The sequence below is a fragment of the Syzygium oleosum genome, unplaced genomic scaffold (genome assembly GCF_021117445.2).
Source record: "Syzygium oleosum isolate NSW1041296 unplaced genomic scaffold, Sole_v2.1 Sole_v2.19, whole genome shotgun sequence".
NCBI classification, from domain to species: domain Eukaryota; kingdom Viridiplantae; phylum Streptophyta; class Magnoliopsida; order Myrtales; family Myrtaceae; genus Syzygium; species Syzygium oleosum.
In genome coordinates this window covers 7,183,671-7,207,559 of record NW_026607503.1, presented here as the reverse complement: position 1 = coordinate 7,207,559, position 23,889 = coordinate 7,183,671, and the positions used below count along the sequence as shown (strand labels likewise).

Here is a 23,889-nt window from a genome sequence, read left to right as displayed (position 1 = left end):
GGGTCATATAAGGGATCGTGTCTGACGGCAGTTTTTGCAAGAAAAGGTGGGTAAAATGAATCAAGACCCAGTAACACCAAAGGATCATGCGGAAATCAAGAAAAGTGGAAATAGATATAACTGACAGGCTCTTCAAACAGATATGTCAGGGTATTATTGTCATTAAAGAGAATAAAACGGCATAGTAGGAGTATGGGAAAACGTGTGCAGCGAACCCATCCGCAGCCTTTACGAAGAAAGGGTAGGTGCAGCCTATCAGAATTAATGGATATTTAAGATCCATATCTGCCAAGTACAGGAATATGAAGGGTTGCAATTATATGCTTCATCTGCCAGGGAGACGGATCATTATGACCAGCTATAAATTTGAGCATGTTTGACGTCTGAAGTTGATATAATGCCGGTTGGATAAAGGATACCAAAAAGAAGTAAAGCTCATCGATCAAGCTTGTTTAGGGAAAGGAAAGTACATATATTCAAGGGTTAAGAGTACACTTAGATACGAATAAGATGAAGATCCTAATATATACATGAAGTATTTACAAGGCAAACTGGATCTATGGTTACATGAAGTGCTGCTCAATTCCCAGACAAAAGTCGCGTAAGCGAATTTCTAGATCATAATTGGCCTCGAAGAATTGATCTTTTTTAGGGGTGATTTCTTGAAGTTCGTCTTCCATAGTCCTGCATTCAATCTCCAATTGTTCGATCTGTTTAAGCTGATCAGCCAGGCGTGGGATGTCATCAATTGCTTGATAATATGCAAGGACAGCACGTGCTTGCTCCAGATCCTCTTGCCTGTTCAAATATGATTTTTCCATCTGGTCGAAGGTATTGATACGATCCTGTCGAAACTTATAAGATTCCAAAGCTGAGTTAAAAGATTGAGCCAACTCTTCGACAGTGTACTCCATAGCTAGACAATCCAAAAGACAAGGTAAACTGGATAACTCAGTCAGAAGAAATTTAATTTCTGTCTCCATGGAAACATTATTAGAAATATGAGATAAACCAGGTGACAGTAAATGGAGAAGTCGAATCCATTTGGGTCGGAACTCGTCTTGTCCCCAAGACAGGGACGGTTTACCAAAAGCTCGCTTCGATGAACATGGGGTGTCATCAGAAATTGGGATATAAGTTGGAGAATGGACTTCGACAGGTGTGCCAATGTAAGTCTCAACTTCTCGTTTATAAGACGTAACGCTCATGTCTGCAAGACAAGAAATAATAGAAAATGAAGTTTGAAGAGGAAATAAGAGATGAGCCTTATGTGAGCTGGAAATTAAAGGTTATACCTTTATCGGACGAATATTCTGATTCTGAGGAAAGATCATCATAGTTAGATGATAAGTCACAAGGCCTTTCAAATGGGTGGTTCAGTCCAGGGAGACAGTGAGTGACTTTAGACATCACCATATCGACGTGCGAGGAAAAAACATACGATCGATATTCCACCCACCATTCATCGAAGACATCGGTACTATGAGGATCTCCGGTAAAATGGGTGTAGTTAAATCTTCCGAGAATGGTACGAGTAATTTCATTGCAGCAAGAAATACTTCCTTCATTGATGAAACAATGACTACTAGTACGAGAAAAGGGATATTCCATAGAGTAAACAACAGGAGCTGGAATACCTTGGGTGAGACCGAATTGACGAGAACAGTAGTGCGGATTGTATACCTCAAACCCTGGGAAAAATTGGCCTTTCATCGAGAAGTCCACAGTTAGATCGCAAGGGGTGAGAATGCTTTTCCAGAAATACAGGCATCAGACTGATTATTAGATGGGCTAGCCTCAAGAACGTCAACTTAAATTCTATAGAAGACAAAGTTTCTCGATGAAAGCAAATATTGAAGGAAACCCTCGAACAGGGAAGTTCCTATTAAGGGGTAATAAAGAGGACGACAAAGTCTCCAAAGACCAAATTCCTTTTCGATAGGAGGAAGATGAGCCTCAGACCAGTGAACAGGAGGTATTCCTACATCAAAGAAAAGATCAGGAAAATACATACGGCACCATCCGTGTACCATCCATAGAGGACCAAAGAAAGGATCAGGATGTGCATTAGAGAAAGAGGTCTGAGCATTTGTAAGAGATCGATAAAGAACAGCAAGAGCAATTCGATCAAGACCAACATCAATACCATGGGAAAGCATGTGAGCAATGTCGAGGAATTCAGAAGAAACTGATAAAGTTGGTGTACAAAAAATGTACCGTGACAACCAACATAGAAGGAATGCAACATGTTCGTCAGAGTAAATTTCCCCCTCAGACTTAGCAAATTGGTCTAAGAGACGTCGAGTTTTGAAAAGGCAAACATTAAAGGACCTTTTGACCTCGGAATTCAACAAAAGGTGAAAGGCCCGTTAAGGCCCAAATATTCAAAAGATTGATGGTTACTGGACCACAAGGAAGGAAAAAGCAATGCGAAGAAGGTGACCAGAAGGTACAGAGACTGCCAACAAGACCATACTCCATTGGATTGATAGATATGCAACAAAACATCAGAGCTGTGTCAATTCGAGCTGATTGCCATTTGGACTTCATCACACTACGTAAGCGTTTATACCATTGGAAAAACCTCCTGTCAAAACCAGGATAAGAATTGAACTTATAATTGGAGGTCAGCCAAGCATGAGCATGAATGCGACTATTGTTAATGGGAAGAATTTCTTGATAATGGCGAGGAAAACACTCAGTGAACATAGGAGGGGCTGGAATTGATTTGAGATAGGGACCCAGTACGATGTGATCGTCGTTAGTGCTATGATCCATAAAGGACAAAGAGATACGACCTTTTGTCTCATACACTTGAAGATGATCAAGACGATTCAAGAATACAGAAGGTGAGGCATGAGAAAAGAAAGGAAAGTTAGATGCCATGTTTGAGGCGGATGAAGCAAAAGATGAAGGTCGAAGGCTATAAATAGACCCAACGTGGTAACCGACTTCACCCACGATCAGAAACGTGGAGAAATTTGAATGAAAAAGTTCCCGCTGGAAAGGAGTTATCAAAAGGAATATTAAGATAAATTCAAAATAAATGGAAATCACTTTATTGATTTTTCTTGGGGAACAGCAATTTCTTTACATCACTCTGGAGGGACAACATACTACGGTCAAATTGACCATTCTCGGTTATACACTTGTTTTTGGTCCGTCGATTTTCAGTTTCAATTGCCAGTCGACGTCGATGCTCAGTTTGCTTGAGGTCTCTGAGAATGGTAATGTCTTTGTCGAAGTCCATCTCCAGTTGGAGCCTATCTATGTGCTTGAGTTTCTATTTATCTCGGAGAAAGGCCAGTTTCTACTCAATTTCTGCCTTCTGCTTTTCAAGATGAAGCTCTTCCTCATCAAGTCCAGATATTTCTTCAACCAGGGCATGAAGGTTAGTCTGCTTTTCCTTTACAGTATGACTGAGCTCGTTTATGGCTTGATTATTCTCGGCAAGAGGTTGATCAGAAAGAGTTAAAGACATAATTAGGTCATAATTACGTCGATAAGATTCTATCCTGCTGCCAAAAGCCTTTGAAAAATCATCAAATTTGACCTTCAGCTCAGGGGGCAGTATTTCACTAGGTGCAGTATCACACAGCTCATCGAACAGAAGTTTTAGTCGATTAAAAGCTGTCTGATTGCACAAAAGCATAGGAAAACCTCCACTAGAAAGGTCTAGAAGTTTTAATAGCTTATCTCTAACCTGTTCAATGCCCATTTGCCTTGAGGGAGATGCATCCGAAGTAAAACCCAGTATATGAGCAGCCTCATTTAGCATGCGTTTAGTCTTCAAGAGAGATTCTGAGGAATTTATTTCTTCGGCAGAAGGAATTGAATGGCTCGAAGAAGGTTGTGTCAAAGGAGCAGCAGTATTCTGTATTGGGACAAGAGCAGTGGCCAGAGCCAAAGTCGAACTAGAAGGATCGGCTCCAGTGGAATGGACAGGGGAACCAGAGATGACGTGACTGTCGATAGGTGCAGTACTGGCAGTTGTTTCAAGATCTGAAGTTGCCTGAATTGGTGGTACTGAATCATTCAAAGGTCCTGGAAATAGAGAGAAATTAGTTGTTGAGAAAGGACATGAATTGTGACATAATTACACAAATACCTTGTTCTAGCGCTGTGAGAAGTAATATAGGCGGATCAATAGTAGCGACTTTAAGAGTCAGGTCAACAGAGGGTCCTACTATACATAGATTGTCAATAGTGAATTGCCAAAGGATTAATTACTTTGTATCAAATAGAAAGAACAAGTAAAGAAGGGCACAACGAAGATATACCATTTGAATTGTCTCAAGAATGGGTGGGATTAGCTTGAGAATCTGAAGTCTCTATAGGATTGACAGTAGCATAGAAGAAGAAGCCGATGTAGATGAGGGGTTGAGATATTTTCTTTTGAGCAATGCCGCAATCGGTTCTTCGTCTGCGTTCTCAATAGATTGACTAGATGATGGGGACCCTAAAAGAATAAATATTAGGGTAAAAAGATGACATGGGAATCATATGAAACAAGAAAGACTGTAATAAAAGAATACCTTGAATCGAATCGGATTTCCTCTTGAGGAGAGGTGTGTTGTCATCAACTCGGGGTTGATCCATTGCGGTAGCGCAATACAATCTGGTTCAAATAGGGGCACTTCTTGGAGGAACCACTTTTTTAGAAGGAATTGGCGACTTGGCCTTAGGAGTCTTAATTTGTGCCCCCTGGGTTATCCGCAGTGGTTTTGATTCAGGATTTGAAGCATCCCGTCCTATGGAAATGCCTTTTTTACCCTTCTTGCCCTTGCTTCTTGGCTTAAATGCACTTGCTGCTATTCGGGACAACATGGCTTGAGTAGCCTCCTCATAAGGGCTTTCAAGACAGAAAGAAAGCCACCAGGAAGTCCATGCAGGAGTGCATCCAGGTTTAGGCTCAAAGTCATCAACATCAGGAGCAAATCTGGCAAACATAAGCCGAGTGATTTCGGCACAGCACGTGAAGGGGGCATCATTCTTGAAAGGATATTTGTGTTTCACCATGCTTGGGAATTCAAGAGAATAAGGAATTGGCATGGGAATGGCTTGAACTAAACCAAATTGCCTAGCGCAGTATTGAGGAGAGTAAATCTCAAAACCATGATAAAATTTTCCTTTCTGGGATAGCCTTAAAGGAAGGTCCACAGGAGTAAGGATGCGTAGCCAAAAGTCAGTTGAATTGAGGCGAGCTATCGAATCAAACAAGTAATTGAATTCATTTGCATCATAAGCAAAAAATTCAATCTCATTTGAGTGAACTGTCAGGAGTTTATGAAGGTAAAAGGCAAAAGGAGAAAGGTTCCCTGAAATACTTAATGAGGAATAACTGAGTAAACGACATCCAAAGGGAAGGGGTGTTGGTGGCTGGAATTCTGGACAGGAATGATGACGAAAGGTGCGAGGAGTGTGAGTGGAAAGAAAAGGAAAGTAGTGCACCATCCAGCATTGAAGAATCCAGAATGGTCCAAATAAGGTACCTTCCTCTTTGAATATCATCGATAAAGATGCATGAGTTATTCCTCGATACAAAGTGGCTAACATTAGTGGTGCTAATGCAAGTGTTTTACCGACAGCAAGATTGGCTGCAAGCGGTAAGAAATCTTTAGAAATTTTTAGTGTGGGGGCAAAGAAAACATATTTAGACAGCCAAAAGAGGAGAAAACAGGTACATTCATCAGGAGTTATTGGCTCAGTACTAAGAGAATATATTTCCAAGAATCTACCATAAGCAAGATGTGCCTCAGGAATAACGGGTACTGGTATCGAAGCCATGTCACTTATGGGGGTCCCAATCGGCGGAAAATTAGTAATGGCATATATGTCCAAAAGAGTAACAGACATAGGGCCTCAAGGGAAAAAGAAACAATTTGTCGAAGGGGACCAGAAACTGATGGCAGCACCCAGAAGCCCTAGATCTAAATCATGCGACAGCATGCTAACTTCCAAAGCGGTATCAATACCAGCTCTTATCCAGGCAAGGCGAGTAGTTATATCTCCCTTCAATTTTACGTACCAGCGGTGAAAACCCTCCTCAAGCGAAGGAAACCCCCGAAATCGTGAGGGTTCTGGAAACCAGATGTCTGCAGCTGATGACTGTTGAATAGGAAGCAGTTCTCCTATCCTCTTTGGAAAACAGGAGCGAAGAGATGCGGGAATCTGTTGATGATCATGAAAGCAAGGACCCAGAATGAGTTGGTTGGGGGATTCGTCATCGACTAAGTGTAATAGTTGAAAGTTACAGTTCGAGGATGCTTGGTCGTGACGTAGTTGATCAAATTTCTCAATATATGACTTGGGAGAGTATTTGCGGGCCATGAGTGTATAGATTGAGTGAAAAATCTGAATGGAAAGCGAAGGAGCGAAAGACTGAAAGGAAAACCTAGAATCGAAGAAGGAGATGGAAGGTCAAAAGATGCAATTTTTTCGCCAGGATATGACGGTTCAAGTGATACGCTATCATGAAGATTTGCTAGGTCATAAATGATCGAGATGAAGTGTCAGAAAAAGGCGTAGCGTTTCAAGAAGGATGGGCAAATGCAAGTTACAAGGTATTAAGGGTAAGATTATTCAGGTCAAAATTTATTTTAAAAGAATTAAACAAAAGAATTAATTCTTTTAAATTGCACGGGGTATCACCGCGGGTATACCCAATGGAAAGTCTTGCTCTGAGACCAAGTGGAGTTCACCTCCATGTTGACATGCTTTTTGACCGATTATTACGTGGTGCTAAAGTTCAACTTTATTCACATATTGAGTTTGTCCTCTCTTCACCCAAAATGAAAATTTGGCCGTTTTGCCACTTCAAGAAAAGGCACAAGCAAGTGGGATCTCTCTCTCTCTCTCTCTCTCTCTCTCTCTCTCTCTCTCTCTCTCTCTCTCTCATGTTTCTTGTTCTCACTCTCATTCTGTGGAGAGCACATTAAGAATCGGCATGGGTGATAACCACTTTTCACCCAAAATAAAAGTCTGTCCTTTTGCCACTTCAAAAAAAGAAAAGAAAAGGCACAAGCAAGTTGAATCTCTCATGTCTCTTGTCCCCACTCTCATTCTGTGAAAAGCACATTTTGCATTCGCTGAGCAAGTGACCGGATAAGGCAGAATAGATCTAGAAGCAGAGGAGTATAGAAGGGAAGGAGAAGGAGAAACAGAAAGGGGACACCGAGATTGGCAACAAATAGAAGAGACTCAGAAGAAATAGCAAAAGAGTACAAGGAAGTCGATATCAACTGGGATAATGACACAAACGATTTATAAACTTTGGTCCAATGAGAAGGACAAGGAGAAGGAGAACCAGAAAGGGGAAACTGAGATTGGCAACAAATAGAAGAGACTCAGAGGAATACCAAAAGAGTACAAGAAAGTCGATATCAACTGGGATAATGACACAAACGGTCTATAAATTTTGGCTAATTGTGCAAAATGGTCCGTGGACTTTTAATTTATTTAATGTGGTCTTTGAACTTTAGCTCAATGTGTAATATGATCCCCGAACTTTTAATCTGTTCAATTTGTTCCCCGAACTTCCGATACATATTCAATTTAATCCCCGAATTATATGAAAATATTCAATATTGTCCATAATATTGAATTAATGGAAGGACAATACGAACATTTTTATATAGTTCAGAGACTATATTGAACATGTACAAAAAATTCAGGGATCAAAATGAACAAATTAAAAGTTCAAGGACCATATTACATATTGGGTTAAAGTTCAAGGATCATATTACACACTGGGTTAAAGTTCATGGATCACATTGAATAAATTAAAAGTTCAAGGAGCACATTACACATTAATCCAAAGTTCAGTGACCATTTGTGTCATTTTCCCATATCAATTAAAATATTCAATCATGACAAAAAACTTAAAACCATCACCTTTTTATTGATTAAATCTTAGAGCAAGAATCTTCGTAAAATAAGGGAACTAAACATATTAATAAGATTACATCGAATATAAGAATAGAGTTCCTCCTAAATTTAAAAGCTAATCAGATAACAATTCTAGTGGGATTTCCATTCCACATCACCAGACCATCATGTTGCTCAACTTGTGAGCACATAATGTTTCTCAATACACTACCCCAACATCATTCTCTTTCCCCTAATCTTAGTTAATATAAGCTTCAACGTACAAAATGCAGTCACTCAAAGCACAAAGACAGTATTTGCATTGTCTTTTAAGACCAACTTTGTTCGGGAAGCCTAGAAGAGGAAAAATGAGAGTAGAAAGTACCAAAAACTTTTATTTCCCCACACTTCTCGCGTGGGTTTAAAATTATTTTCATTTTGTCACCCCAGTTTTCTTCCCCTCCAATTTCCCTCACTTCACAAACACAGCAGGGCTATTTCTCCTCCCAATAGACTTGTTTCACTGGAGGACCATTTCTGAGGTTAATACATATGTGACTTCAGAGAGAGAGAGAGAGAGAGAGAGAGAGAGATACTTTTTCTAGAAATATGGACAAACGGAAGTTTAACACCTAAAGAAACACTCAATGAAGCCTCCCGGAATATAATGATTTATTTATTCCTTTTCTAGAGAGAGAGAGAGAGAGAGAGAGAGTAAACTAAATATTAGACATGGTTAATGATCATCATGTGATATCCACCCTGATGTGCATACGCTTGAGTAATCACAGTTACAAAATAGATTAACGGGAAATTGATAGTTGACCAATAGTTTTATATTCAAGGAGACAGTTCAGGCAGGTGTCTCTAATTCAGTAAAGAATCTTTTTACTCAACCTGAGCGCTGTTTATTTGCATTTACTTGTGTGTATATGTACTTTGAAATCTTGTCAATGTGATAGCTGAATGTGATAAGCTTAAAAAGGTTTTGAAGAAAATTTCTGAATTGAAAAAAAAAAGTTTCCGAATTGAGGCAACCGGGCGTTTTTATAGAAGAAAAGATTGTTGAGTTGGAAAGGAAATGTCTTCTGTTAAGAAGAGAGATTTTTGCAAAAAGAAAATAAATTTTTTCAAGGAAGAAATCTCAAAGATTTGCAAATTTTTTTTCATAGGTTCAAAAACATTGGAGCATATCTTTTCCGTACAAATTCCTTATTACAACGAATCCGGTCTTGGCTTTGAAAAGGAAAGTGAAATGAAAAATGATTTTCCAAAGGTCAAAGAGAGACACGGTAGACCTTCAAATCGGTTTTATAAAAATTATTTTGGAAAGTAATTTATTAAAATGATTGGTCAACAATATTATAATTGCTCGAGCTGTGGTAATCCTAATCACGGATGTCTACTTGATTAGAAAAATAAAAAAGTATCAATTGGATATTTGATGCTTCCTCTAATACGAAAGGATCCAAGCTTGTTTGGGTACCAAAAACGAAATTTTTTTTTCTCTATTGCAAGGAAAAAGGAAAACAAACAAATGATATCTTGATAGTGGATGTTTGAGTACATAACTGGTGACTCAACTAAGTTCATTCATCTAACAAGATTCAACGGATGAAAGTTTAACTTCGGAGGAAGTGGTAAAGGCAAGATCATTGGAAAAGGAACATCAAGTTGGGAAGTTCAGTCATTGGAGATGTCTCTCTTGTCAAATGGCTCAACTACAACTTGATCAGTATAATCCAATTTTGTGACAAAGGATTCAAGGTCAACTTTGAGGAAAACCAGTGCTTTGGTATAAACAAAGACAAATCACAATCTTTGGTAGGAAGAAGACATAGTAATATTTATCTTTTAGACATAGAGCCCGATTCTATCTAGTGTCTTGTCTCTATCAAAGAAGAAAGTGATTTATGGCATAGATTGCTTGGCCAGATCTGCATAATCTCTAGGTTATCCTCTAAAGAGTTAGTTGGAGACTTGCCTAAGTTGAAATATAAAATGTCTGAATTGTGTAGCATATGCTCTCTCGATAAACATGTAAGAAGTTCATTTAAATCTATAAACTCTGTTTTACTAGCTGAGTTTTGTAGCTACTTCACATGGATTTATTTAGACCTACTCGAAGTAAAAGTTTTAATGTTAAGAAATATTGTTTGGTCATTATTGATAACTATTCTAGACTTATTTGGGTTCGCTTTTTGGCTCACAACCATGAAACTTTTAAAACCTTTGTTAAGTTTGCTAAAAAGGTTCAAAATGAAAAAGTTACACTATTTCTTACATTAAAACCAATCACGGGGGAGAATTTAGAAAGGAAAGTTTATTTAGATTTCTATGATGAAAATAATTTTAAACACAATTTTTCTTCTCCATACGCTCACAGCAAAATGGAGTTGTTGAAAAGAAAAACGGGTCTCTGCAAGACATGGCAAGAACCATGTTGATTAAAAGTGGTATCCTTTCATATTTTTGGGTAAAGGTACCCGCAACTGCATGTTATATTATAAATTGAGTTTTTCTATGACTATTGTTGGAGAAAATCCCACATGAATTATTCAAAAATAGAAAACCAAATATTTTGTAGTTTCATGCGTTTGGTTGCAAAGCTTTGTTGCAAAGCTTTGTAACCTAATCTTATTGCAAATATTTTGAATATCTTGATTTTATGGCTAGGTTATCACTTGGGCAATTTTGATGAACCAAGCAAGTCAATTTGGATTTTGTAGCATCGGACTCTCTTCGTTCTTTTTTTTGGGTAAATGATGCAAATGCTCAATAAACTTTGACTTAATGTATAATGGGGATTTTGAAATTTTAGCCTAATGTGCAATGACATCCCTAAAATTTTAATTTGTTCAATGTGATCCCTGGACTTTTGGTATATGTTCAATTTAGTCTCTAGACTATATGAAAATGTTCAATGTTGTCTTCAAACAAATTTAAAGTTTAGAGACGACATTGCATATTGAGCTAAAGCTCATGGACCACATTAGACAAATTTAAAGTACATGGACTACATTGTATATTGAGCCAATGTTGAGGGAATATTTGTGTCATTATCCATTCTTTTCCATATTCCTACTTCATTCTAGACAATGATGTAGGACCAAGCTGACTTGAAGTTTGGGCCTAATTTGTTCCCAAGCCCGCCGTAATCTGAAAAGAACATGTATATGTTTTAATTGGCCCGAGCTAGAGCCAAGAATGTGCGGTCAAGGCTTTACATTCATAAACTTATTATCAGTTTGTGTAACCAAGATGTGATTATTGTTCGGCCTGAATATGCACAAGTTCTTGAAAACGAGAAATAATGATAGATAAAAAATTTGATTTAACAATGTTCCGCGAAATGATGTCGTGAAGAACTATTGGTAATATCTATGTAAATCTTATCACTTCGATCAGTTTTCTATCATTGCATTCTAGTGAAAAAAAAATGCCAAATTTGGTTAAAAGAGAGACATTATTATGCAGCGAAAACATGCAGACCTTAGGAAAATTTCATACAAAGTGAGGTGATATATAATTCTTAGATCACGCAAGACCCACACTACACGACTTATCTCAAATATTTTCCCCTGAAGCTAACATTTCTCTCGGCATATCGTTTTGATTGTTCGAACACAGACGCATTGCGGGTGATGATAAGCTGTCAACAGGATCAAATCCCAATTCGACGCGGAAAGTGGCAGCCTGAAAATAATCCAATAGATTTGTTTCCTTAAAAAGGTCAATCATTTTCAAGGCTAGGATCAGTGGGTTTCCATATGGTTCAACCGTAGACTTTCCGAGTCTTTTAGACAGGTAAATAAATCTGTTCATGTCCTAAACTTGGCCAACGTTGTCACTCGCATCATCACTTCTCTTCCAATTCGATCATGACACAGAAAATCACGTAATACCATGACTACGTGAGTGAGATCTCATCAGGATAGTAATTTCCTATGGCGGCATAACATTTGCTAATTGCGAAAAACATTTGAGTGGTCCTTATTGGATTTGCGTGGCATCTCATGTACCTTTCATGCGACAACCGAGCCCTCAAGAGCAACGGCTTGAATGACTTGTCATCTGCAGACTGCAACAAACAAGATATCGTACCTTTTTCTGCAAAATATATTTAAAGAATGACCAAAAATACTGATTGGCGCCTTACTATATTATATTATATTATTTATGGTAGTCAATTCGACTATATTGACTCATGCCTAATCGTATTTTGACCAGACAAAAAGAGCAACCTCCTTGTCCTTTAGTGCGATTTAGAGAAGTGCTTATATTTTGGTATTTTCTGAGCAAGTTTTGAAGATTCCAACTATAGTAATCTATTGTTTACTTTTAAGTTATTTTTTTGGTCAGATATTGTTTACTTATAAGTTTAGAGATTCAAATATCTACTTATCTAACCAACACTAGCATGCCAAGTATATGAGAAACATTGTATCCAGTAGATTTTGCTTTTTTGGCTCTCTCGCTCGAATGAATACTACAACAACTTTTGGGAAAATTGTCTGAAAAGGTAAAATCTATTGTACTTTTGCCAATTCAGTCATATACCTTTTAATTGTGTCAATTTAGTCATAAACCTTTTCTCGTACGTTTTGCCAATTGAGTCATTTAGTTAATTTTGGTTGGAAATTGCTAACGTGAACGCCAGCTGTTGATGAGGCCCAGCGAGGGATGAACGACTCTCGTTGGCCACAGTAAAAAAGAAAAGAAGGAAAGGAGAAGAAAAGAATAGAAATTGAAAAAATATTATTAAAAATTATTCACGTCAGTACCGACAGTGCCATATAGGATGGCTGGCGTCCATGTCAGCGATTGACAGCTAAAATTGACCGGATGGACTCAATTGGTAAAACGTGAAAAGATTTAGAACTCAATTGGTAAAATTAAAAGATTTATGACTAAATTGGTAAAAATGCAATAGATTTATGACTTTTTTGTATAATTTTCCCGCAACTTTTCATCGCATTCAAAGTGATACTTGTAGAAAGAATGTATAGAATAGCGTGACGTCGCGTGTGCCTCCAACGCACTTAGAACATCTTAGAAAGGTTCAAATTCCGTTATTTATTTAGGAAAAAACATCTCTATTTTCGACCCAATATAGCATCGAACTAAGATACTTTTGGGTATAAATGCCGCCGAACTAAAGTGCAAAGTACGAGAAAGAAGTGACAATTTTGGAAGGATATATCTGAATCAAAAGGAGAAAAATGTTTCATTTGATGGCGACGTACACGCATTTGATGTCCAATTGCCACAGGTCACAACCTCGTATGGAATGTTTTGCCATGAGAAGATGTGCTCAAACTCTAAGATCTGGGGAGACGCTCACTTGCATAGCAAGTCGTCATCGTCATTTGGGATTTCTTTCCATGCATGAAACAATTACATTCACCCGACCACTTATAAATACGAGTATAATTCATGGTTTTCCTCATCATCCAGCAAAACCCACAACCAAAGAAGAAAAAAAGAGTGAGGAAGAGAAATGGATAAAGCCACGGGAAAAACACCAGTGATCACAGTGGACTCTAGCCCTTCTTCTGATTCCTCAAGCAATGTCTCAGCGACTCCAGACCACGGTGACACTGCATGCAAACTACTTGTCCTTGCTAATGAAGCTGCCAAGAACCAAACGAAGATGGTTGAGGAAGCTGGTGAGATTCCCGGCGCTGCCGATGCCCATCTCTTGCTCGATCTGACCCCTGTGAATGCTGGCTTGTGCCTCGACGATCCCTTGAGCTCCAACAAAGTCAAGGAGTCCTCTTCATCGGACAACAGTGCCCGCGATGAGCCACCCCCTGCCAATAGGGTTTTCAGCTGCGCCTATTGCAAGAAAAACTTTACATCTTGGCAGGCGCTCGGCGGCCACCAGAACGCACACAGGCTTGAGCGTTTGATGGTGAAAAGGCAGCAAGAAATGGCTGCCATGAACAGGCACGGGCCGCCTTCAACTAGGAGATATGGTTATGGTGGTTTCAATGCGCTCTATTTGAATGTCCCTCGATTCCCTGCTTTCGGGCCACTCAACCGACTGGCCCCGCCCGGCATGGGGATGGATCAGCCCATGGTCCAAAGGGTCCAACCATCATGGAGCCAGCCCGGGCATCCGCCGATGATGGCCTCACCCCCACCAAGGATGGACGGCATGCCTTATGTTCCTACTAATTGCAATAATAATGTCAACAATGGTGGATTTGTGGGCCAATTTCTTCCTCCTCCAGCATTTGATCATCCCCAACAGGGGGGTGGTGCAGTGATGCACAGCTTTAAAGGTCCTTCAAGCATTCCCAGCCCGAATGTGCCAATGAATACGGTCGCTAATGGCGGGGGCAGCAGCTGCGGAGGCGGCGGCAGCAGTGGCAATCGTCATGTCCTACCAGGGAAGAGGGATGTTCGGCCAAAGACTGACCATGGAGAACTAGATTTGACCCTCAAGCTATAAGTTCATTAGCAAGTTTTTTCTTTTGGTCAAACGTTAGCAAGTTGAATAAATAATTAATGTGTTCATGATTTAAGTTGTGGTGGATTTTATGTTGTTGTAGGGTCTTTAATGTGTTCATGAATCGAATAAATAATTGTCTTTATAATTTAATTGGGTCTTAATCTTTTTTTTTCGAATAGTTAAGTTAATTGATTATTGGATTCTCTTAACTTCGATACTGTGATACTACATTGCTTTTATGATGCATCGGATCTTCTTTCCAAATGAAACAATAAGAACAACGGTCGTTCTTTAGTTGTCTAACTCCAATTCAATTTGCTCTTTTCCGTAATTGCTAAAACCCATCTCCAGTTATATTTACTAACAATCCGTTAAGCGTTAGGGTTGCGGTTTTTCGTTATTAGATGATTCAAAGACGTCATCGTGATAGGAATTACTGCAGAAACTATATATAGATGAATCACGCACATTAAATTAGTTTCTATTAAAATCTAGATTCATTGCCTAATCAAGCAAGGGAAGTTACTTTACATGGAGGAACAAAATTTAGAATTGATCATTGGGAGAGAGTCCAGCTAAACCAACTTGAAATACGTGCCTAATTTGTTCCCAAGCCTGCCGTAATCTAAAATGTACATTCGAATGTATGATTGGCGGGCAAGGCGTTTCGATATGGAGCCCTTGCCAGTACCCCTCCCGTCCGTCCTTTGCCTCTCAAGCTTGGACAATTAGTTGAGCGTGCTCTCTATAACCCAAATTGGTACTTTTTATTCGATTCATGAAAGTAGTAATTCCGTTCTTAACCTATTCTATACCGAAAGCAAGCGATGAGTTAATTCATAAACTAAATACTTGTGATATTCGGATGCTGTGGTTAATGTTCCACCTTGAAAAGGCACAAGTATCTCAAAACAAGAATGATGTTGGAAAAAGCACCAAGAAAGTCTTAAACCTATCGCATTGATACCAAATCAATCCTAAAACTTTCATTTGGACTAATTTAATCTTAAATCTTTTTACATTTGTACCAATTCAATCCATCCGGCCAAGTTAGGCCAGAAATTGTTGATGTGGACACCAACCATCCTATGTGAAACGGCCGGCACTGACGTTGACAATTTTTTTTTATATAAAATATATAATTTACAATTAATTTTTTCACTTTGTTCTTATTTTTTCCTTTTCTTTTTCTTTGGCTTGTGGCTGGTGGCGACCGGCCACAAGTGAGGGTCGCCCTCGCCATATTCGGAAGAAAAGGAAAAAATGGAAAGAAAAAAAAGGAAAGGAAAAAAAAAAAGAAGGGTATTTTTCTCAGAAAATTAATAAAAAAATTAGAAAATTTATTAAAAAATCATAAAAAAATTTCCACATTAGTGCTAACCGCATTACGTAGGACAGACAACATCCACGTTAGCAATTTCCGACCTAAATTAGTCGAATGGACCGAATTGGTACCAATGTGAAAAGGTTTAGGACTAAATTGGTTTAATTGAAATATTGAAGACTGAATTGGTACCAATGCAATAGATTTATGACTTTTTTTTCATACTTTTCCCAAATAATGATAGATGCAAAATTTGATTTAATAACGCTCCACAAAATAATGTGGTTGGTACTCTTTGATTTGTCTCAATTTGGTCATGCAACTCCATAAAAAATGTGTGAAAGTGATATTCTCTATTTGCCATAGCATGTAGTATCTACATTGGCACGAGGGATTGCCAAAGGATTTTGGAAAAGTTAAACCAAATGCAATGTTGTAATGGCACCACGCTTCTGTGCTTAATGAAAATAGATGAACAAGGATGTTGATTCTTTATCTCACAATACGATCTTAATACCAACCGTCTAAAACATACCTTATTTACATAATCAACGGTAGAGATTATCTGAAACATTAAAAGAAGCACTTTATGGGTTGGAAAATCTTCATATGATTAACGGAATGTTTTTTTTTTTGGGTTAATACCATAAAAAACCCCAAGCTGGTATACTTGTAACAAATTTACCCCGAAATAATTTTTAATAACCAAAAGCCCCAAACTGGTACATTTGTGATCAATTTACCTCAAACTAATTTTTTGACCACTGAAAACTTTAAATCGGTACACTTGTGACAAATTTACCTTATGTTAAATTGGATTAATACCACGAAAAATCACAAATTGGTAAATTTATGACAAACAGAGCGGTAAAACACCAAACTGGAACTCCCGTCAACTGCCACTTATCATCCAACTTAGCAATTTGACGGTAAAATTTAACGAAAACTAAGAGGATAAATTTGTCACAAGTATACCAGTTTGGGGTTTTGGTGGTTAAAAAATTAGTTTGGGGTAAATTTGTCACATTTGTATCGGTTTGGGGTTTTTCGTAGTATTAACCCCTTTGTTCTTGGGGCAATTATTATGATGATTTTGGAGAAAAAACATGTTGACTTTCTTAGTCATTTCTCTGCTAACTAGCATTCTAATATTACCAATACATAACCCTTAATGCATAGTAAAAATCAAAAAAGAAAAAAAATTGCCCTCTCTCTCTCTCCCTCTCAACACCCATGGCCACCATCGAGGCAATCCACGTCGTTGTGATGTTCACACCATCTCCACTGCTCGGCCCAATCACATGCCACCATCTCTTATGTGGGCCTCATCGTCGCGCACCATCACGTTAGGAATGATTTCCAAGATGGGTCAATTCTCACCCAAGAACTTGGAATCTACCTAGTTAGGATTCATTTTCAATTTGTGGAACCGAGAACTAACCTTGTTAACCTTAGAATCGGCCCGAACCCGATCAACCTGTTTGGGATCAACCTGGGAACCGTAAAATTTTTCTTTTTTCTTTTTGCAGTGACATCACTTGGATTGAGATCTCCCCGCTCAAAGATACTAACCTGTCAAGTGGTCAATCACTAAATGCTACCCAAGAAACAATGCAATAACTAGGGTGTATTTATTCGTATGTTTCGTGTAGGGGTGACTGATTCCAAGTTCCATATAAGTTCCAAGTGGAACCTGTGGGAACAGGTTCCTCATTTTTTTAGAACTTGGAACCAACCCTGCATATCTTGGAATTTGGAACCTATCCTGCATGTCTTGGAATCGGAACCTACTTTGTCACAGGTTCAGGGTCGGTTCCAGTGTCTATCTAAGTTCCACCTGTATTATTAATGGAAAGATTGTAGTGAATCATCATTTTTAATGACCACCATTTGTTACTACAATCAACTGACCACATCTTATATATATAGACACACGAAGAACATGATCCATTAACAAAGTAAAAGCCTTAGTCATAAAAAGAAAGCTCAGACTAGCGGTTTCATATTATGCACTCATCATTGGACACCATGGAATACCATATGATAGCCCTATAAGAATTATACTCTAAGTTTGAGCTTGAGTTTCGCTTATCCTTTAACTCTAGGATATCGTTTGTATTTATAAAGTTTGTCTTCTAGCTGTTATAGTAATTACATGAGATAAGAATGGACTAATTCAAATATTTTGAATTTTGAATTAGTCCGTTATAGTAGTAACTAGAGTAATAACTACATCTGTTATAATAATAACTATAGTAATAATTAATTGAGATAAGAATGGACTAATTCAAAATATTTTGAATTTGAGCGAGCCATGCATTGTTATCCTTAACAGGCCCCCGCAAGTTGAAGGTGGTCTTTTGGATGATCTTCAACTTGGATCTGAACATATCACGACTACACCTTGTAAGAGGCTTGGTGAAGATATCCGCTATTTGGTCACGTGTGGATATGAAGCGAACCTCAAGTTTGCGTTGTGACACTAAATGGTAGACAAAGTGAAAGTCTACCTCGATATGCTTTGTTCTAGCATGAAAAAGTGGCTTCACCGTAAGATACGTTGCCCCTAGGTTGTCGCACCAAAGGATAGAAGGTTTTTATTGAGAGATGCCTAATTCTTGTAATAGTGATTGCAACCATACCACTTCTGCCGTGGCGTTTGCCAATACCTGATACTCAGATTCGGTTGAGGAATGTGCAATGGTATGCTGCTTTTTGGCTAACCAAGGAATTAGATTTTGATCTATATAAATTGCATAACCTCCTGTTGAGCGCCTATCAGTGGGACAACCGGCCCAGTCCGCATCACTATGTGTGTGGAGTTCTGTGGTGGAGTGGGAATTGATGAACAATTCATGCGAAAACGGTTTCCTTTAAGTAGTGTAGGATTCGCTTTACCGTAGTCCAGTGGTCTCTTGTTGGTTCTTTCAAGAACTGGCAGACTTTGTTTATCGCATAAGAGATATTTGGCCGAGTCAGGGTGACATACTGAAGAGCTCCTATGGTACTCCTATACAAAGTAGCATCTTCAAGTGGCTTACTGTGACATCTTGATTCAGGCTCACCTATTTTAATGCGCAGAGAATAACATTTGGAAATGTTATTTCTTAATGGCTATTGAGGAATAGTCTTTGGGTGATTAATTCAGGTTTTATCTACCTTTCTTTTGTGAATTATCGGTCTTGCGATGATCGTGATTTTGAGGTGCACGAGCTTTATATAATTTCTATTGATGTGGCGTGGAATCTAAAGGGCTTAGTGATGGTGGCGCCTTGCGTTTTTGGCTCATGGTGTTTATTAGCAAGTAAAAATGGCTCGGTGGAAATATCGTAAATTTTGGAAATTACAGGGGTATTTTTGGAAAAAAAGGCCATTTATAAGTCAAACTTTATTTTGCTTTGGAATCCGCCGACCCCTTTCCTCTCTTTGTTCTTGCGCTGCCAACCTTCTTCTTTGTCTTTGATTGTTGCTTCTTAGTTGACATCTCCTCCAAAAGTCCAATTCAAGGAGACAAAACCAAAATTCTTTTTGTCTCTCTCTCTCCTCGTCACTTTATAATCTTTATTTGATATAATTTGGAGTCAAATTATTTGAGTTGTGATGATTACTTAGCCAAGAAAGTCTCTCTCTATCACACCCCGCACCCTAATCCCCTAGGTTCACTTGCGACACCCCTCTTACATAGGTCATTTAATTGCGATGTCTCAGGAGGTGTCGCCGACCCATCACGTTAACTAACGAGTAAGCACATGCGGAAGCAAATTCTAATATCACCCAACCAAACAGCACAACAGGGATAGCATAGGAAACACATTCACCAAAAGCATGCTTCACATATATATTCATCAAGACGATTGGATGTTAGCAAAATACAAACCCGTAACTCCGGGTCTTTATCCGAATTGAACAAAAGGGGTCGGGGAATCTCCTCTATCAAAGACACGACTCCTTTATACTCGGATATGCTATGGCTCCTCTACGGGGTTGTAGTTCGGGCTTGACTCTGGATCACTAACGAGATCGTCAGGGACATTTGACCCCGAAGCATCCCACGAAATTGCACCAGGCGCACTCGGCAGTCCGTCAAAGCGCCGGAGAGGTCCCCAACGCTCCTCCCCGAACCACACATACCACGCTTTGAAGCGATGAGGAACTAAGTTAGGAAGCCCCTCGTCAACCCAAACGGTAGTCGCGTACTCCGTGTATGTCGTGTCCATCTCCGGTGCAACGTACTCAACTATCTCAACGTCTTGGTCCACCGGGACCCCAAAACATACTATCCGTGTATCCATACTAAGGGCCTGAAAAGAGGTAAACAACGACAAATGAGAAAATCTCAATAAGCAGAACCGCTAAACCTCGAGTAGGATGAAACCTTGCTTCGGAAAGATGAAGGGTAACTCATCAACTTCGCATGCCACAAAACCATCAATCAAACACTCATACTTCTTCCCTTCCGACGGCACATCAAATTCACATAACTATTCACATGTGAAGTCTTGCTTTCAATTGACATGCGACAATCATGCATATTAATCAAGAACATGTCATGCCACATAATTCATGCACAATGCATCCACACATGTTCCGATTTTTACGACTGCTTAGGGCCACGACCAACACTCGCGTTGGTGGACTTTCGGCGTAACCGGGCATCGTCCCGCCCTATCGGGCACGGTATCATCTTGACCTCACTCGAAGATAACATTCAATTAAGAGCATTGTTCCGACCTTCATCGCGAATGGCAACCGAAATCCATCGGGCATCGCCCCACGCAATTATACGAGTACGGAACCATTTATGTGATCAAGCAAGTACATCAATCACTGAAGCCAATTATTATCTTCCACTTAGGCTAATGCAAGAGTGTTTCATGCTCATGCACTTAGAACATTTAAATTCCGCACACATAAAATGTACTAGAGTAATCGCACGTTAAAGAAAATAGTGCATATATGAAATTGGGATAAACCTGGGCAGATTGCACAGTAACCGAAATCCTTCCAAAATAAATAGTAAATGAACTCCAAAAATTCTAAATTTTGGATATGTCATATAAAACACTTGATAAAACATTTCTTATGAAGAACACAAAACCCATTTCAATCTGCAATCATGTATTTTTTTCACTCAAAGTCAGACCCAAATCAGCTCGTTCGAACAGACTACTCGGTCCTCAAAATACATCTATTTCAGTACCAAAATCACCTTAAAAAGCTTCAAAATTTTTATATATTATAGACAGAAAAGTCCTTAACAACTTTTATGAAGGAAGCTTGTCGAAAATAGATCTGAAAAAATTTATAAAAATTCAGAAAGACAAGAAGGTCAGAGAAATAGCATTCTAGGCAGTTTAAACACTGTATGAAGATGGGCTTTCGTGAGACCCAAATAACCTCCAAAAATTCCAGATTTAAAATATGTTAAATTTCAAGATGTGAGGAATAAGTTTTGTGAAGAACACTACTTCAGATTCGGCCCACAAAGGTCTCTACAAAAATAGTAAGCCGAAAAGGTACTGTAATAACAAATCTGAGTTTCAAACCAAACTTCAAAGATTAAGCCCTAGTTGATACCCACCAATCTTTAGCCCACAAAACTCATTCCACTAGGTCCAATCATCATGCAACAGCCACTTGAACATCCATAAACACATACGAGGAATCAAGTTCAACCAAGACTAATCTACGGCCGATATGCATAGAAGAACGCCCTAGCCAAGGTTTAGAGAAACCACTTACTAAACCATTGGAACTCATTCCACCAGGTCCAATCATCATGCAGTGAGCGTTGAGCGGCTCGGCACGGCGTGAACGGCGACAAGACGACGAGCGGCGGGGTGGTGAGCGGACGAACGGTGTGGCATGGTGGTGGTGATGGCCGGCGGTGCTGGTGGCGATGAGCGGTGGTGGCGATGGTGGCCGGCGATGGTGGTGGCGTGAGTAAGGGAGAGAAGAGAGGGAGAGGAAGAGAGAAAATGAGAGAAATGAGAGTGAAAAATGAGAGTGTTATCCTTGAGTGATCTTACAAGAGAGAGAGAGAGTCCAATAATGCACTTTCACTCAAATGCTCTAGGCTTAGGCTAGCCTAGCCTTTAAAAATATCTCCATCAAGTCTCCCCTCCTAAGGTAATCATACCTACTAGAATTAGGCACATGCAAGAGGCTTATGGGATAACAATTCTAGAAGCTTAACCAAGTTGGTCCTCATATCTTTTTCCCCCCAAAAGTGGCTCCCAAGCCACTATGATAAGACCAAAAGTTTGTCTCATCTCCATCAAGACTTCTAGAAATTGCACACAAATGAAAACTACAGGTTAATCAATCATAGGATACCAATCAAGCACATTGTACATTAATGTGCAACATTCAAATAATTAAATCAAGGTCCAATATGATAGGATGGCCTTACCTTCTTGATTGGCGCCTAACGAGTCCGAATAAATTCAATATTGCGTAATTAATTGGTGTTAGAATGAGGATGTCACACTCTCTCTCTCTTCTCCCTTTTACACGGCCGGACCTCATCTCTCTTCTTTTTCTTCGATTATTATCTTGCTTTATTGAAGAAGCTTTGAGTCCAATTATGTGTGAGCAATGATAACTTTTGAGCTAAGGTCTTTCTTCTCTTTTCTTCTCTCTTTCTCTCTCTCACGCCGACCTCTCTCCCTCTTCCCCTTCATTTCTTTTGTCTTGTCTCAATTGATAATCTTTGAAGTCCATATGTTGTATTAGATAATATTTTGAGTTGCATCAATTGAGAATGATGATGAGTCTTGACTTTATGGCTTTCTTCTTTCTATCTTTCTTCTTTTTCTCTTTCTCTTTCATTTCTTCTCCTCCACCGACCGAACTGCCTCTCTCCATTGTGCTCTCTCTTTACTCTCGTTTCCTCATCGTTTGTCTTCTTCAGATCTCGCTGGTTTCCTCTCCGTTGAAACTTGAGTTTCGACGTACCTCGAGAAAGGCAAAGGACGAAGCTTTACGATCGTATCTAAGGCGAGTATTCTCGCCATTTCTCTTCATTTCAATCCTTTATATTATGATTAGAGGTGGAGCTTGGAATGTATGTTGTACGTAAAGCCGACCGGTAGTCGCGCGAAACTCGTGAACGTTGGTGGAAGCCTCGAAATGAAGTGGTTTTGTGACAACGAGGTTATTTGTTTTAAAGATAGTGGAAAAATGTGATTTTTCATCGGTTCGGAAATTCCGATGATAGCCATTCATGTTGATGATTTGGCTGATGCTAATTTGCAGGAAGTGAAAATACTGTTTCGTAGTTAAATCGGCATGATGAGGTCGTGTAGTGGTTTTGTATGGGAATGACGAATGTGATTTGCTTTGCATGGCTAGCTTTTATTGCTTACATGCCTTTTACAATTTTCAATATATCTCGTGACTTAGTTGTGATGAACTCAATGATGTGGTGAACATCAAAAAATTTTGATGGTGACGCGATTGAAATGGTGTGGCTGGTGGTGCAACCATGGACGCTCTGCATAATGATTATTTCGATTATCGTCGATCGTATCTTATTTACAATATCGATATAATAATTATTGAGTATTGAAGTTAACATGTTGCATTTCCGTCATTTCATCCATATACATTGTATTGTGAGGATTACAGTGAGGACCATCGGCTGGAGTACCAGTGATGCCCCGTGGGAGCCAGCGAGAGAATCTGGGAAGCTCAAGGCCGTTATATCTTAAGACCGTGCTATGTGGTCTCGGTGATAGATGTGCAAGTAAGTCGCATAACCTCGAAGTAGGAGCTAGACGCTTGCTGCTATGTGGTCTGCAGAAGATCAGTTCTTAAAATCGATGGTTACGATTGAAAGTGGCATTCGCGGGGAATTCATGGGCGTATCATATGCATTCTCATATACATATTATCATTATTCATATTCATGATGGAAATCAATGATCTTGTGGTAGACTCTTTAATCGTGATATAACTGTTTGAATAGAATAGTCATGGCTTGATTTACTTGCTGAGTTTATCTCACTATTATTGCTTTCCATGTTTTTCAGACCGTTAGCATGGCGTTCCATCCACCCACTAGCCTATGTCACGGACCGTGATTCTCTCGTACTCTTGTACCCTTGTGAGTGATGCTCGGGGTTATTGGGTGAAGAGTAAGGACGCAGAAGGGATGAAGTATAACTGGGTCGTGGGAGTGGCATCAAGACGGTTGGTGCTAGGAGTTCTAGGATAGAACGAATATACCGTAGGAGCTCTG

The 23,889-nt window shown here is 39.2% G+C and overlaps 2 protein-coding genes across 2 annotated transcripts; one reads left to right on the top strand and one right to left on the bottom strand.

Annotated features, from left to right (window-relative positions):
• The first annotated feature begins 13,133 nt into the window (after nt 1-13,133).
• Nucleotides 13,134-14,323, top strand: LOC115662173 (zinc finger protein 8-like). Its single transcript, XM_030584355.2, has one exon. It carries the CDS (start codon nt 13,367-13,369, stop codon nt 14,321-14,323), a length of 957 nt encoding a protein of 318 aa, XP_030440215.1. The 5' UTR covers nt 13,134-13,366.
• Nucleotides 14,324-19,599: 5,276 nt separating this feature from the next.
• On the bottom strand, nt 19,600-21,532 carry LOC130140458 (uncharacterized). Its single transcript, XM_056319839.1, has 2 exons — nt 21,390-21,532; nt 19,600-19,948 (listed from the first exon to the last, which is right to left on the bottom strand). Exons 1-2 carry the CDS (start codon nt 21,426-21,428, stop codon nt 19,613-19,615), a joined length of 375 nt encoding a protein of 124 aa, XP_056175814.1. The 5' UTR covers nt 21,429-21,532; the 3' UTR covers nt 19,600-19,612.
• Nucleotides 21,533-23,889: the final 2,357 nt, after the last annotated feature.

Bases quoted from the DNA above. Each gene is read 5' to 3' on its own strand.
- LOC115662173 (XM_030584355.2), top strand. From the start codon at position 13,367: ATGGATAAAGCCACGGGAAAAACACCAGTGATCACAGTGGACTCTAGC.
- LOC130140458 (XM_056319839.1), bottom strand. From the start codon at position 21,428: ATGATGATTGGACCTGGTGGAATGAGTTCCAATGGTTTA. The intron at 19,949-21,389 runs GTAAGTGGTTTC...ACCTCTTTTCAG, and splicing joins GAATGAGTTCCAATGGTTTA to GCCCTTAGTATGGATACACG.